At 38.3% G+C, this 16,318-nt stretch overlaps 1 protein-coding gene across 1 annotated transcript; it reads left to right on the forward strand.

The window, feature by feature from the left end:
• Positions 1 to 336: 336 nt before the first annotated feature.
• Positions 337 to 15,626, forward strand: LOC139937019 (DNA replication licensing factor MCM6-like). The gene is given in 19 exon segments (XM_071931960.1): positions 337 to 531; positions 1,533 to 1,676; positions 2,113 to 2,223; positions 2,946 to 3,108; positions 3,657 to 3,796; positions 5,270 to 5,382; positions 5,810 to 5,955; positions 6,354 to 6,504; positions 6,685 to 6,826; positions 7,738 to 7,879; positions 9,646 to 9,753; positions 10,200 to 10,355; positions 10,946 to 11,074; positions 11,647 to 11,808; positions 11,943 to 12,051; positions 12,319 to 12,489; positions 13,171 to 13,310; positions 13,734 to 13,833; positions 13,836 to 15,626. Coding segments are annotated over 19 exon segments (2,454 nt in total). The 5' UTR covers positions 337 to 439; the 3' UTR covers positions 13,871 to 15,626.
• The last annotated feature ends 692 nt before the right edge of the window (positions 15,627 to 16,318 follow it).

Raw genomic sequence — 16,318 nt, forward strand, 5'->3', positions numbered from 1 at the left:
CCACCAACGTCAACAATGGAATAATTCACCGCTGTTTATATAGGGCGCCATCAACGTCAACAACGGGAAATGAATTTACCGCGCTTTGCCATTACTTTGATTGAGCTTACTGTTCAATAATACTTTAAAAACACACTTCAAAATTTGTGTTGCTTGCAAATTATTAATTATATTACTATCATAAATAGAATTTTTTTTTTTTAATTGTTTCTAAGTTTTTTTTAAATCAGTTGTACTTATTAATGATCAGCAAACTGAGTTTACAAACATTTTTACAGAGGGTAAGCGGTTTAAATACCCACTTGTGATAAACATCACATGGCCATGTGGCGCGAAAGTCAGTGCACCAGTTGTCGAGGTCACCGTTTCTAACTGTGCGAAACAAAAACGGCAAGAAAAATTTTGATTTTGTGATCAGAATTCGACAGAATTTGCCGAAATGGATGTTGCAGATCAGAGAACTGGTGTGACACAAGTTAAGGATGCCGTCGCAGAAAAGTGCCAGAAGTTGTTCCAGGACTTTTTGGAGGAGTAAGTTTCTAAGTTTTAGTAAAAACTTTCTTGCCCTTGCCTTTGCGCAAGTTAAATGTTAGCTTCTTTGTCACACTGGTGTCAGGTCTCACTTGTCACTTTTGCATGTCGTTTGTTTATAAAGTATTACTATTAGATTACTATTTTTGTAAAGGTAACATTTATTGATTCAGTAATACTCAGTGTCAAACTGTCCCTTGTGTGTTCTTTTTGTTTGTTTTCTGTCCATTTCAAGATACCTTTTGCTTTTTGCTTCACTACAAAAACACAAAAAATACAATAATACAAAATACATTCTGACCTATTTATGAATTAGTAATTACAGTAATGTTACAGTATTATTTGTTATAATGTGTTGCTTTGTGGATAAATGTTGCACTGATTTACTTCTACAATAGGAGTATGGCAAACATTGCGTCTTCATCGCAGCATTCAGGCATTTTGACTTCTAATAATTAAGTTCTATTTCAGTACGCAAAAGTTTTCTGTATTGCGTCACCACTTTTCAGTCGATGTGAAATAATATGGTATCTAATTTACCTCAATGAGTTATACCTTTTTGTAAAAAGGAGTTAAAAAGTGGTGGCACCATACGGAAAATTATCCTTCAGCTCTTGCTCGGTATCGTCGGATTGTCTTTTTGAATAAATGAAATAGTAATACTTGAGTGACAACTCGGTAAAACCAAATTCACGCCAATGGAATTTTTACACCAAAACCACAATGGTTTCAAATGGTGTATGTCGGAAACCAAGCAACTCCCCCCCCCCCCAGCAAAGTCGCCCACTACAAAGTCGCCCCCTAGCAAAGTTACCCCTCACTTACAAAGTTGCCCCTCACTTCAAAGTCGCCCCTCACTAAAGTCGCCCCAGACCGAGTCCCCCCTGTCAAAGGCATTCGGTGTATCAACTTGTTTAAGATACGTACCAAAATTAGTAGGGTTAAGCTGTACTTATATAAAAAGTAATGTTGAATTGCTGTTTTTCCCCCTTGTCATTCAGATTCACAGTTGATGGCGAGTTGAAATATCAACAAGGAGTTGAAGAGTTGATCAGACCAGAGAGGAATACGCTGACTGTCAGCTTTGAGTATATTCAGCAATACAATCAACAACTGGCTACAACAATCCAAGAAGAATACTACAGGTAACTAACTGACAGGTTTTTCTATTGTCACATTATCAACAATTGAAATGGGTTGATTTTTTAGAAGTCTTAGTGTAGGATTTGAAACTTAGCATGGTATATCAGGCGAGGTTTGCTGTAGCACCATGTGTACATCTCTATTGAGTAGTGTTGATTCTGAAAAGAACCGGTATCAACATTTTTATGAGTATGCGCCGATCATTTTCAGGAGAAAGAAGATGATAAGAGCTACATTGCTCTTGTTAGATTTTTATGAATCAAAGTTTGTGGTCACCAACCAATTAAAGATGATATTTAAAAGTAATTGGAGCTAATAAATTGCTCAACTCAAAATGTAAACAACAACAAACCGTCTGTATAAAGATAAACCAACAAAAGTAACTTGTCAAAAGAAAAATCAATAATTATACAATTTGTTTCTTTTGTCCCATGTCAGAGTCTACCCTTTCCTCTGCACAGCCGTCAGAAATTTTGCCAGAGATCGTAGCCAGATTCCACCTTCCAAAGAGTTCTACGTTGCCTTTGAAGACGTTCCAACGAGACACAAGTAAGAAAGCAAATGATTTGATCAGAGATGATTTATGCAGGCATGATATTCGTCCTACTGTAGTCTGAATTCAAATTTGTTTGCCCTTGGGAAAAATTCAGAAAAACAGTTTTTATTAGACCTGGGAGTCTATCAAGAGCCCACACCATGTGTACATGTAGGACAGCCCTTGTACCCAATGAAAAGCAGGTCTGTATGCTTCGTTTTTGAAAGGGCAAGGGCACCGAGGCTGATTCTCCTTGGTACAGGGCAATTTACTATAGCATTTCAAGGGCACCGAGGCAATGACCAGGTGCCTGGAGGCAATTGCCTTCGTTGCCTCCGTGAAGTCTCGGGCCTGTAATGTTCCTGCTGAGGACCAAACATCATACCTGCTTATGAAGTGAATTAATAAGTATTCCATGATACAGCTTAATCAACCAAAAATACTTTGGCCATCAAATTGTATTTCTTAAAACTTGAGGCATGTCATGGCTGAGCGGTCAAGAGCATTGGGCTCGACCTCTAGTGTCTCTGATCAAAGGGTCTCGACACTTTACAATAATTGCTTTGTTAACATAGTTTTTAGCATGCTCACATTTGCAATAACAATGGATTTACCTGGTCAGTTTGATGCTATCTAGAGTCCTCCCCCCCAAAAAAAAAAACCCTCATCTTGTTATTATTGTTACTGAAAAAACCTAGCAAAATCCTGATGTTTTATTCTCCTTTTTAATTCTCAGAGTGCGCGAGTTGAGTACAGCTAAGATTGGCACCATAGTGCGCATCAGCGGTCAGGTCGTGCGAACACATCCCGTCCATCCGGAGCTGGTCAGCGGGACGTTTGTTTGCTTAGACTGTCAGACAGTCATTAAAGATGTGGAGCAACAGTTCAAGTATACACAGGTTGGTTCAATTGAAGATGTCGACTTCTGGAATTAAATCTCCTGAGCGCAATGTAATGGTTCTGCTTATCACAGAATTTATGCTTGCTGCCAAAAGAATCGCGTATTTTTCAGTGTGCTATAAACTATATAAAATTCTCTGGTAAGCAGTGCCATGAAACTGGGCCCAGTTCTTAAATGATTCATTATTTTTGTCAAACAACCATATAAATCGTTAAATCGTTGTGAGGTCTGAAAAGTCTACTAGAGCCTACACAAGCGTAAATGCAGGGCCCAATTTCATAAAGCCTGTAAGCACGAAAACTTACCAAGCACAGACAAATATTGCTTAGCAGAAACTGGCTGCCATCCAAAAGTCCATATAGTTTTTATCAAGTGACTGGTACCCAGTAGCATTTTGCGTAGCATAGAAATTTGCTTAGCAGTATTTTTTGTTATGAAACTGGGCCCCTGTCAGGCCTTGTTATTGATAAAATATTTCTAAGAACCAAATAAAATGTCTGATGTTGAGGCACTTAACCCTGCTGTCATTACCCCTTTGTGTTACAGCCAACCATTTGCCGCAATCCTGTCTGCAACAATCGCAACCGTTTCATGCTGGACACGAACAAGTCACGCTTTGTGGATTTCCAGAAGGTTCGCATCCAGGAGACTCAGGCAGAGCTCCCCAGGGGAAGCATCCCAAGAAGGTACCTAAGACTGAAGTTTTTTGGAAGGGGTTAACGAGGGTTTAAAGGAACACGTTGCCTTGGACCGGTCGAGTTGGTCTTTGAAAAGCATTTTTAACCGTGTGTTATAAAGAGCATGGTTGGAAAGATGTTTTAGAAGTAGAATACAATAATCCACACAATATTCGCCTCGAAATTGCGTGGTTTTCTTTTTACCTCGTTGACAACACGGTCGGCCATTTATGGGAGTCAACTCCCATAAAATTTTTGACTGCCATAAATGGCCGACCGTGTTAGTTCGCAAAGCAAAGGGAAAACCACACAATTTTGAAGCATATTTGTGTGGATCATTGTATTCTACTTTTAAAAACATCTTTCCACCCATATGCATTGTATAAAAAACTATTACAAACACTTTTTATAGACGAACTCGTCCGATCCAAGGCAACGTGTTCCTTTAAAGGGAGTGTCTCAGAACGAGGTTTAGTGAGGACTTGGTAGAAGGGTGTACAAATTTGCATGAAATTAAAAAATGGGTTTCCAAATTGCTCATTTACAATACATTGTAACAGAAAAAACAGGGTGTCCAAATTTAAAACAGGATGCATCCAAAAGACCCCCAGAATGTTAGGAATATTCTAATTTGATTGGACAAGTAGGCAAGTGAGTATATGGGCTGTTCTACTGAACAACAAAATGGGTTCAATTGGAATGTTCCAAATTCTAATGCCCATTACTAATATAGGACTCCTACCACCATACTTCGGCACAATTATTTGGTCTTGTGAATTGTTCGAGCAGTCCAAGGTATTGAGAGTGGTTATAAGTCATTGCTAGATCTAAGCTTGGGCGATATCGATTTATTTTATTCACGATATATCGCTGACAATATATCGCGATATTCGATATAATCGCGATTATTTAAATTTGACATCATCAGTCTTCAAACTCCAAGTGAAAGTTGTAGAAGAGACAGTCATAGCATAAGAGAGGTGTTCTAATGACCTATTCTTCTGGTTTTACTCCAATTCTATGGGGTGCAAGATGTCTCAGCTAGCAAATACATCGCGATATTTAATCAATATTGCGTTATATCGCGATTATCGCGATATATCGCGATATATCGATATTTCGATTAAAATCAAATCCATCCGATATCGAAATAGTTTCCAAATTAATATCGTGATATTCGATAATATCGTGATATCGCCCAAGCTTAGCTAGATCCTTAAGAGTTCATGCTGTACACTGGAGGTTAGTGTTTAGACATTTATTCCAATATTGGCAACAACAACAAAAGCATCAAATGTAATACAAGCATTATACAGTCTACAGAATTGAGACATAATTATAACATGGCTAAAGATACTCCGTTAAGTTATTACCAACATGCAGGGAAAATTTGAAGCATAGTGCTTTTTTAAAATTTACCCTAGCGTTAGCTTTGCAGTCACCAAGCATTGCTCTAAAGGTGTCTTCTCTCTAATCCCGCAGTGTGGAGGTGGTTTTGCGTGCCGAGGCGGTTGAGCTTCCACAGGCTGGAGACAAATGTGACTTCACTGGTACCCTCATAGTGGTGCCCGATGTAGCTCAACTTTCAGTACCAGGTATGACGTAGAAAAGGCTAGGGTAAAATGTTAACCCCAAAAAATTATTTAGCACTGGAATTTTCAACTTAGCAGGAATGGTTACTAGCTAGACCAATGTTAATTACTTGTAATTGGTTCCCTGCTATTTCTTTTGCATTGTATGACTTTTTTTGGCTTTCTAAAAATAACAGCAGATTTTGATTTCCTGAAGTATTTGAAGTTTTGTTTTACAAAGTTGCCAATCTTATTGGTTGTTTCATACCAAAATGTTTAAAATGATAAAACATTTTGTATGTTGTTTTTGATCTTGTCACTTTATGTCCTGAATAGCTGTGTAACAAAAATAATGTTATTATTCATAAAAAATTACTCTGTTTTTGTATACAGGAAAGTTTGAGAAAGAAGTAACAAAACGTTTTTTTCTTTTTTACCCCCTTCATTCAAGGTGCCCAACAGGAAACTTCCACCCGGAGTAAAGGAGGTGAAGGCTACGACCATGAGGGTGTGAGAGGGCTCAAGGCGCTGGGCGTAAGGGACCTGTCCTACAGACTTGCCTTCCTAGCCTGTAACGTCACTCCATCAAACCCAAGAGTGAGTTCAAATATTGATTTTTTGTTCATGCTACCTCGTTGGAATTGAGACCATTTTCATGAAACTGATTTCTATATGGTACTTCTCAGCTGATTTCCTATTTTTGTAGTTCTTCTTTTTAGCACCATATATTTGTTAAAAGTTGTTTTTCACAAAAGATATTGAGGTCAAAGTGTGTTGCAGAGTCCTCCTATTGTCTGCATACAATTGCATAAAACTGAAATGGGGGTCATTTATTGTTCTACTCAATTGACTAAATGAGTGTGATAAGCGTTCGCTGGTGTGGTTTTCCTTTCACTTTGTGAACTAACACGGTCCACCATTTTGTGGAGTCAAATATTTGTATCCGTTTATGTGCACATTTTTTATTTCATGCTTTGGCTACTCGTCTTTTCTAGTTTGGCGGTAAGGACATGCGTGGTGATGAGATGACAGCCGAGGCCATCAAGAAACAGATGACCGACCAGGAATGGCAGAAAGTCTACGAGATGAGCCAAGACAAGAACCTGTATCATAACGTCATCACCAGTCTCTTTCCGACAATACATGGTACGGTGATAAGTATTGTTATCATATTCTATTCTGATTGGTGGATCCATAGCAACAAGGAGTGTGATTTTAAGTTGTATATCGCACAGCCTATATCACACCCTGTGTATTGTGTGTTCCAACTCCGCATATTGCGTTTTTATAAGATTTACTTTTTTTCTGACTTTTTTTATTTTTCAGGTAGTGACGAGATCAAGCGAGGTATTTTGTTGATGTTGTTTGGTGGAGTTCCCAAGACTACCATGGAAGGCACCAGTCTGCGTGGAGACATCAATCTTTGCATTGTTGGAGACCCCAGTACTGCCAAGAGTCAGTTTCTGAAGTGAGTAGGATTCCAAAAAGTACCTTGACGTTTTCCAAAACTTCAAAAAGTATGTCATATTCAAAATGTTCACCTGTTGTTCCTTTAGGTCATCTTTCAACTAAGTACTTTGTAATAATAATAAGACTTGCAATGTGCACGTACTCACCCTGCTGGGTGTTCAAGGCGCAGTAAAAACTAACAACCAACAAAGAAAAATAAAGCAAAACAAAGAAAAACAGACACAACAAAATTAGTCCTTGAAAACCTTTGACATAAGATAAGTTTTGAGAAGAGATTTGAATGTTGTGGTACAAAGACAAGATCTAAGATTAAGTGGTAGAGAGTTCCAGATGCGTGGCGCAGCTGAAGAAAAAGACCTGTCTCCCCATGAGTGTCGAGACTTGGGTTCAATGAGAAGAAGCATGGAACTTGATCAAAGATTTCTTGATGGAGTGTTAACTTGAAGAAGTTCAGAAATATAGTACTTTGTAGTAACTAAGAAGATATTTTCTTAATGTTCCCAAATTTTCCAGAATCTCAGATGTGAGAGTTCAATATGAGTTTATGGAGTACACTGTTTGAAGATGTACATTTCAAATTTAGGAAGAAACTATAAATCAATAGTCAACTTGCGGGTACAACCATGTGTAAATTTCTTTTGTGGGAGTGTTGGCTCCGAAAGGCACGGTGTGGTCTCGACGTTTCAAACGGTTTACTCTGCTTGTCTAGAGTATACTGTTTGAAACGTCAAGCTCCCACAAAAAAGATTTACACATGGTTGTACCCGCAAGTTGACTACTTGTATATAGTTTTTTCCTATTTATTCAAACCATGCAAAGCTTCAAACAATACTTGCATTTCAAATTGTTGATTGTCTGAATTAATTTTCAATATATGCTTATTTTTGTTCCTTTTTTTTTCTTTCTTAGAGCTGTAGAAGAATTCAGTCCACGTGCTGTTTACACCAGCGGCAAGGCCAGTACGGCAGCCGGTCTCACTGCAGCTGTTGTCAAAGACGAAGAATCGCATGAGTTTGTCATTGAAGCCGGCGCCCTCATGCTGGCAGATAATGTAAGTCTGATTCTGGCGTGATTGGCTACATATAGACTGGTCCCCTGTCTTTATCTGCAAGGATATCCACAGGCACTGGGCCCAAATTCATAAAGCTGCTTAAGCACAAAAAGTAGCTAAGCACAACAAAATTGTGTTTACTAGAATAAGGTTACCAGCCACCATTCATTGTCTCATATACAATTTGTGACTGGTATCCTGCTCATTTTCTGCTAAGCAAACATTTATTAAGCAATATTGTCTGCTTTAGCAGTGCTTTGAAATTGGGCCCTGGTCTTACAAGCCCATTGATTTCATTGGGTACAATTCTGTGTTATGATTGGTCCGAGGTTATGTAATGTCACTTTGCAATTCTGACTGTCTGCATTCAGCGCATGTGTGCATAAAGTTGTGTGTATCATGTAGTGTTATTTTATTCACTATGTAATGGCAAGGTGTACATGCCACGAGATCCCCAGAAACAAATTTGACTATTTGAGAACTGAGTATAATTGTTGTTATCATTTTGATTTTTGATTCTGATTTGGATTTTTAATGTGTTGTTGAAATATTTTGAGCTATTTGTTGTGCTTCTTTTACTTTTCTTGAAAGCCGAGCCATGAAACTGTGGTGTGCTTATTTGTGTCATATTATTTTGTTGTATTGATTAACATGCATTGATGCTTTCATGTTTCTTATAATTGCTGTGTATTTAATATGTTGAGTTTCACCTTGGCCCAAGTTCACGGCTCTGCCTACCACGGAATTCTGCGCTTTAGGCTCAAAGAATCACACGCTTTACAGGGTATCTTAAGCGCAGAATTCTGTGGTAAGCGGAGCCTTGAAATGTGTTGAGCTTATTTGTTTCATATTATTTTGTTGTATTGATTAACATGCATTGATGCTTTCATGTTTCTTATAATTGTTGTGTATATATTATAAAGTTGTGTGCTTTTAGTTGCATTATTATTAATTGCAGTCTCTGATTTTAATTTTAACAGTGATGATTGCATTTCTTTTCCATTAAAATTGTGTATTATTTCATACAAACAATTATTTAATTTATGTTTTGCATTCTCCACGCCCGGCCTATTTAACAGATCATTACGTTAACATTCAAGTGAAAGTTACACAGGAAGAAATAGGCCTAAAACTATAATAAACACTTGAAAACACCTAAAAGTACAGAAGAAAAGCGTAAGAGAGAAGATAGAATTAGCTGTTTACAACCTATTTACCAACAAACAATATTTTATTTTCAGTATGCCTTGAAAAAAAAGTATGCCTAGAAGTTTACATAGATTTATCAGATTGTCTAAAGGCAGTGGACACTATTGGTAATTGTCAAAGACCAGTCTTCTCACTTGGGGTATCTGAACATATGCATAAAATAACAAACTGTGAAAATTTGAGCTCAATCGGTTGTCGGAGTTGCGAGATAACTATGAAAGAAAAAAAACACCCTTGTCACACGAAGTTGTGTGCTTTCCGATGCTTGATTTCGAGACCTCAAGTTTAGAACTTGAGGTCTCGAAATCAAATTTGTGGAAAATTACTTTTTTTCTCTCTTTCATTACCAATAGTGTCCACTGCCTTTAAGTTATATCATTGTTTTTAATAGCAGTAGTATTTAAACATTGATAATTCAAAGTTATCATATCTTTCCCCCCAAAAAAACTGTCTTCTCCATACTGCCCTCAGTATGGTAACATTGATGAGAATTTACTGAAAGCAAAATGGGCGCTCCACAATAAGACAATAATCTGTATCCTGGGTTTGTTTTGTAGGGTGTGTGTTGCATTGATGAGTTTGACAAGATGGACCTTAAGGATCAAGTGGCTATCCATGAAGCCATGGAACAGCAGACGATCTCCATCACCAAGGCTGGCATCAGGGTAGGTTATCAAGGGGGAAAATCCAGAAGATCGCAGGATTTTACAGAATCTTTACTCGACCGGGATTTTATTCAACAGACAGGAATCAAAATGAGAGCATAGTTTTACGATCTAAACTGTTTTATTTGAACAAAACACTAAGAGAGGATTTAACTCTTCTGTTTTATGGGTTATACTAAGGTTTTAAAGATATTTGTAAAACACAAACTCAACATTTGGACATCATTCTTTTGAGATGTTGAATTGAGAAAAAAGAGGCCAGACCTGATTTGAGTTGACTGGCCCAATACTGAAATCACTTCCCTTGGGCTGGTGGTCAAGTGTAAAGTTTTAACCCCGTTTGATCATTCCTTCAATACCCATGTTCAAAACAAATACTTGGCTGTCACAGCATAAACTTGATAGCAAAACAAATGCATTGTTTCATTCTATTCTTTTCTCTATAGGCAACACTGAATGCGCGAACATCAATCCTGGCTGCAGCCAATCCAATCGGTGGCCGTTACGATCGAACAAAACCGTTGAAGCAGAACATCAACCTAACCGCTCCAATCATGTCGAGATTTGATCTGTTTTTCATCCTGGTGGACGAATGTAATGAGGTCAGTGAAGAGTTGATGGAATATTTGGGTCTTGTTCCCTGTGTACGCTGTACCAAACTAGAATACTGATTTTCATTGTACAAGAAAGGGGGCCAAATTTTTTTTTCCCCTCCACCCTCAGTTTAGGTAATTTGGATTTGAATAGAAGAATAACAACATGGCTTTTTTATGCAAGTTGACAGACACACAAGGCGTGAAGGCCACTTCAAGGTGTGAACTACAAAAGACTTTTTTTCCAAGTGGGCCGAAACAGGATTATCGCCTGGCTGGTAGAGCAGAAAGCACTACCTCCCCAACTACCCCCTGATTTGTATGTTGTTTTGAACCTATTCCCTGATCGGATATCGTCCCCTAGTATTAGTGAGGTTATCCTTGGACTTTTTCTTAACCTTGGCTCGGACTCCACCCTTAATAGAAGTACTGTGCAAAATGAACACTACTCCAGTTTCTACAACAACATTTCTGATGCAAAAAAAAATCTGCATGAAATGCATAATTTTACAAATTGCTTAATTTTAATCATCCGCTTTGTCTGCCTCGGATTTGCTAGATAGACGGCACGTTTCTAAATGTTGTTGTTATTTGGACAGGTGACCGACTACGCCATCGCTCGTCGTATTGTGGACCTCCATTCCAGGAATAATGAGTCTGTGGAGAGGGTGTACTCGGTGGAGGATATGCAGAGATACCTGATGTTTGCCAGACAGTTCAAACCAAAGGTAAGAATCGTCGGGTCTGGTGTTCTTACTATTGTTATCTGATTTCTGATTTTGTTTGCCTTCAAGAAATCACTAAGATTGTTTAGTAAATAACCTGTAGAAGTTGTAGCAAAGAAGATGCAGTATGTCACCTGTAAAGTTTCAACTGAAGTGTCTATTTGTTGAGGACACAACAAAAAGCTGTCAAGGAAATTTCATTACGAACGTCGAACCCATCCATGTTTAACAAGGTGATGCATGGATACCAACTGCATCTCTGGCCACAGCAGTTGCAAACGGATACCAAGGAAATTTGAATCTCAAAAAATTCACCTTGATTTAAGTTTTGGAGGTTCAAAATGTTGACGTACTTTTATTATTTCTTTAAAGCAAGTATAGGCATTTCAGATGAAACGATTTTGCAGGATGCTTACTGCCATTAAGGTCTTTATAACAAGGAGGCTTTTGGATAGACTTTTAAAAAAAAAATCCCAGGTTGTCACCAAAGCATGAACTTGCCTTTTAAAGAAAACCCTAATCGAAAAATTCTTAAAAGCTTATGGTGTTAATGGATCTTTGTTTTGGGTATGCAGATCACGAAGGAGTCCCAAGAGTTCATGGTTGACGAGTACAAGCGTCTTCGCCAGCGAGATACGTCCGGTGGTACAATGTCATCATGGAGGATCACAGTCAGACAACTAGAGAGCATGATCCGACTGTCCGAGGCCATGGCCAGACTGCACTGCCAGGACGAGGTACGTACGCTCACCTAGGCCCAATTTCATAGAGCTGCTTTAAGTTTTTTTGCAATATTTTCAACAAATCCCAAGTTTTAATAATTTCGGCAGAAAGTGCAAGTATTGAGTTGCGTATTTTCTTATTTCTTCAGGTCCAACCAAAACACGTCAAGGAAGCATTCCGTCTCCTCAATAAGTCCATCATAAGGGTGGAGCAACCCACCATCAACTTCGAGGATGAGGAAGAAGATGGACAAGAAGGTACGAGAAGATAAACTTGCTAAGCAAAATTTGTCTGCTTAGCGGCTCTGTGTCATGAAGGCTTAATGTCATGAAGCTGTTTTGCTTAGGCCGTTTTTAGAAACCACAGTGGAGGATTTGGCTCTTTAAAATCTGCAAATAATCTTCTTATAACTATGGGGTAATTATTGCAATTTGTATGGGTTTGCTAAATTCCTTTTGCTTATTTTGGAGGGCCTATCAAGACACAAATTCATTGACTAAAGCACGCATTGTTTCTGTTCTTAGAATTGGAGCCGGAGGACAAAGACACCACCCCCATGGAGACCGACATCCCGGCCACGCCCGTCGAAGACCCAGAGCAAGCCAAGAAGAAGGGCATGCAGATGTCCCTCAACGAGTACCACACAACATCCAAGTTTCTGGCCATGTATGTCAGGAAGCAAGAAGAAAAAGAAGGTCAGTAATAAATTGCTAGAACCTATGCAGCACGTATCATTTTCTCAGTTACACTGATTACCTGTTAGACAGCGCATCAGTGAACATGCACAAATCACTCTCAAACAAACTTCCACAGTACAGAGTCTCTAGATCTCAATAAACCTGGGCGGGGTGGCCTCTGCTGCAGCCAAAATCTGATAATTCCTTGCACTCACAAAAGGGCGAGGGACCTGTCCTTCTCAGTTGCTGGTCCTCGATGCTGGAACTCCCTACCAAATCACATTCACAACATCAACTCACTCCAGACTTTTGATTTTAAATTACTAACTCATCTGTTCTCTCCTCACCCATAAACTTTAAATTTTGTAGCATTCTTTACAATGCATTGTATAGCAGCGCATTGCATAATTGGATAAACCGTGAGGCTACCCTCGAGTTACCACCTGTTTAGTTGTGCATTCCTCCTTAACTTAAATCAGGCATGCAACTTTTCCTTGGATCAGCTGTTTTCCTCGTTTTTAATCTCAGTTTTACCATTGAAAATTGAAAAATACTAACCAAAATCATTGTAATTTTGTAATTTCCTCTTTTTTTGGTGAAGTTGCAGTTGCCTTCCTGTTAAATATAAATGAAAAATTATGTGCATCACCAAGATAATGGTTGCAATAACCTTTCTGTATTTTTTATTACTCTTGACAGAGGAAGGATTTGAAGGTATCCGTCGGAGCGAGTTGGTTAACTGGTACCTGAAGGAGATGGAGTCTCAGATTGAGACAGAAGCCGAGCTCATAGAATGCAAGACCAAGGTGGAGAAGATCATTAATAGATTGATCAAGAAGGTTGGTTCTTTTATTTAGCAATATAATAGCCAAGGGTGCAAACACCACTCCAAATTACTGTGATGGACTGTTAAAATTGTTAACAAGTCTAGCTGAATGTGCACGCTTTTAAATATTAATTTTGAGTGTATTTTGTTGCAGAAATCTAACTTATTGTGATATTTGTAATGTAAATTTCTGTAAGATTCACTGATTTATTTTCTTTCTTTCAATAAACCATGAATAAATGTTATACTTAAATTTAAAAATATCTGCTTAATATTGTACTTGATTGTACTAACTTTCTTGCAATGGCTCTCGTTGGTTTTGTACCTACTGGGGACCTCCACCCAACTGGGGAGCCTATAGTACTCTTTTGTTATGCGTTCCCCGTTTGAATGTGTATACTAAACCACCAATGATTTTTGTTCTGAATGTTTTTAGGATCACGTCTTGATAGAGCTCTCTGTGACCGGGCTGAAGGAGCGCAAAGCAGACTCTGAATCGGAGGGCGTCGTTGATGAGAAGGACCCCCTCCTTGTCGTACACCCCAACTTCACGATGGAGGACTGAGGCTCTGAGAAGAGAGTCTTGTAAAAGCGTCTTCAAAAACTTGAGATGAATTCAAGATATATAAAAAAAAGTCTGTTGGTGTTGGTTCATGGAAAAATATAATAAGCTGTTCCAAACTGCTTACCAACCAAAAGAAAGAATCTCAGAGGGTCGAAACATCAGGCCACTAACTATTTGTTGTCCTTTGTGTTTATGGATCACAACACAGTTTCCAAAATACAGTGTATTCACTCGAAGAGTGGGGTTTTAAGCTTAAGCGATTTATCAATCAAACTTTGCCCCGTTTGATATACTGAAAAGCTTTTTTTTTTAATATACAGAATTGTCAGATTAAATTGAATTTCAAAATACAGTTTAATTGTATTGTGTGAGAGGAGCTGTTTGAGTTTGTCTCAAACTAAAAACGAGAAAATATTATCCAAGATAAGATGAAGATATTTAGGGGACAATTGAATATATTTTTCCACTAGTGTTAAATAATGACAACAAATGTACACTGTAGATGTACATGTACATGGTCTCCCCCAGTGTATCATGGCCTGAGTGGTCTGGCGCACAGAACTTAAGTTCTGGTGCTCAAGTCATCATAGTGTGTAGTCTTGGTTCCATGACCATTGTACTTCTGACTTCCGGATCCCACCGGAAATCATAAAAACAGAGCGCCCTCTACGTTCGTTCATTAAAAGCGTGAACTTAAGTTCTGGTGCTCAAGTCATCATAGTGTGTAGTCTTGGTTCCATGACCATTGTACTTCTGACTTCCGGATCCCACCGGAAATCATAAATAAAGATGCCCTCTACGTTCGTTCATTACAAGCGTGAACAGTTTTTGCCACGGAAAGATCGGAACTTTGGTTGTTGTGTGACCGCGCAACACCAATGGTCTTGGTACATAGTGAGGGGTTTGAGCTCGGGTGTGGCACTGTGTCCTTGAGCATTGTCACTTCTGCCAAGTGGTTAGACTGCAGGACTTGCAATCTCAAGGTTGTGGGTTCGAATCACCCAGCTAAACACTGATTTCACAATGACTAGAACAAATATTGTCGTCTAGTTACTGAAACACAATTTCTTGATTTGTGTAATATGAAATAAAAGAAGTTAAACCAATGTTTGCATGAGAGAGATTGGCTAATGCCAGCTCGGTGTTTATATCCCTTTGTGGGAGTTTGCCGAGTTCCCTTGTAGGGAAGCTCATTCGTAAAAGACACTTGCAAAGTTTATTGTCATCGTTGTACATGTTTTGTTGCAAAGGTTGGGGCATAGCTGCAACTTTTAAGAAAAGTTATAGAAACAAATATTTGTGGGATTCACAACAGCCTTTGTAAAAAGTTTAATGGCTGAAATACTTAAAGGGTAAGGCAGTTTAAATAATGTCGGAAATTGGCATAATTGATACTTTTCATACTTGTAAATAATAACCGAAAACACAACAGCTAAATTTCATGGAGCTTCTTAGTGTTGATAGATGTTCTGAATGATTGTAATGCTTAATGATTTCCTGCTGTGAAAAATTAAGTAGGAGACCAGTTGCAAACAGTTTTTCGAGTAAGCAATAGTGTTTTGTGCTTGGCTTATTGTCGGGCTTATAAGCAGCTACATGAAATCGGGTTACAGTGATCAAGGAGATTTTCATAACTGAAGTAATAGGGTGAACAGGAGGCATGTTTTAATGAGAAATCTAAATCTTATACACTCGTACTTGTTACATGTATATATAAGTTCACTTTGGATACTGTTTTGATAACAAATAAACAAGAGAATATAATTCCTGGGTTTCTGTTCATTGTTTGTTTTATTTGTACCTGAAATACCTTTAAGTCTACAAATTAGAGTAAAAATATACACAAAAGTATGATTTATTTGTTGCGGGCAGTATGAGAGACTTCAGACAATGGTCTCACTAGTTTTTGCCTTGTTTAATCAAGTTGATAGTTAAATGAAGCCTGTGAATTTTTTTTTTTTTTTTTTACAGATTCAGCATTGTTCAATGATCTCCCTGGGTCTTTTAATTTCCTGAGGAATTACCATCCTTAGTGATGTAGGACTTGCTCCTTGATCTGATGCAGAATCGGCAAACCATTTAGATTTAACATGTGTATTCAGAGGATGTTGCGTTAAGTGGGTACTGTTGCCCAATTTACAGAAATTTATTGCTATACAACCCTTAGTGGCTTAGACAAGTCTGTAGCCATGAAGTGTTGGGAAGAGGAGTCCAAATGCACACTTGTGTCGCGAAGCCATGAGGCCTGATGCCATCTTTGTCTTCCGTTTTAGGTGTTGAATTACTCCTAAGGATTTGAACAAATTTGAATGCAAACAATTATGTAAAGCGCTGAGAGGTTTTGCCCTGCTGCCCTGTCCATATGTTTTTTAGCGTAGCCAATGATAATGAGTAAATATTGGCTTTGATATCCATGCTAATAAAATAACTTAAACCAAAAGAACATAAACACATTA

This window comes from Asterias amurensis, chromosome 5 (assembly GCF_032118995.1).
Source record: "Asterias amurensis chromosome 5, ASM3211899v1".
NCBI lineage: Eukaryota > Metazoa > Echinodermata > Asteroidea > Forcipulatida > Asteriidae > Asterias > Asterias amurensis.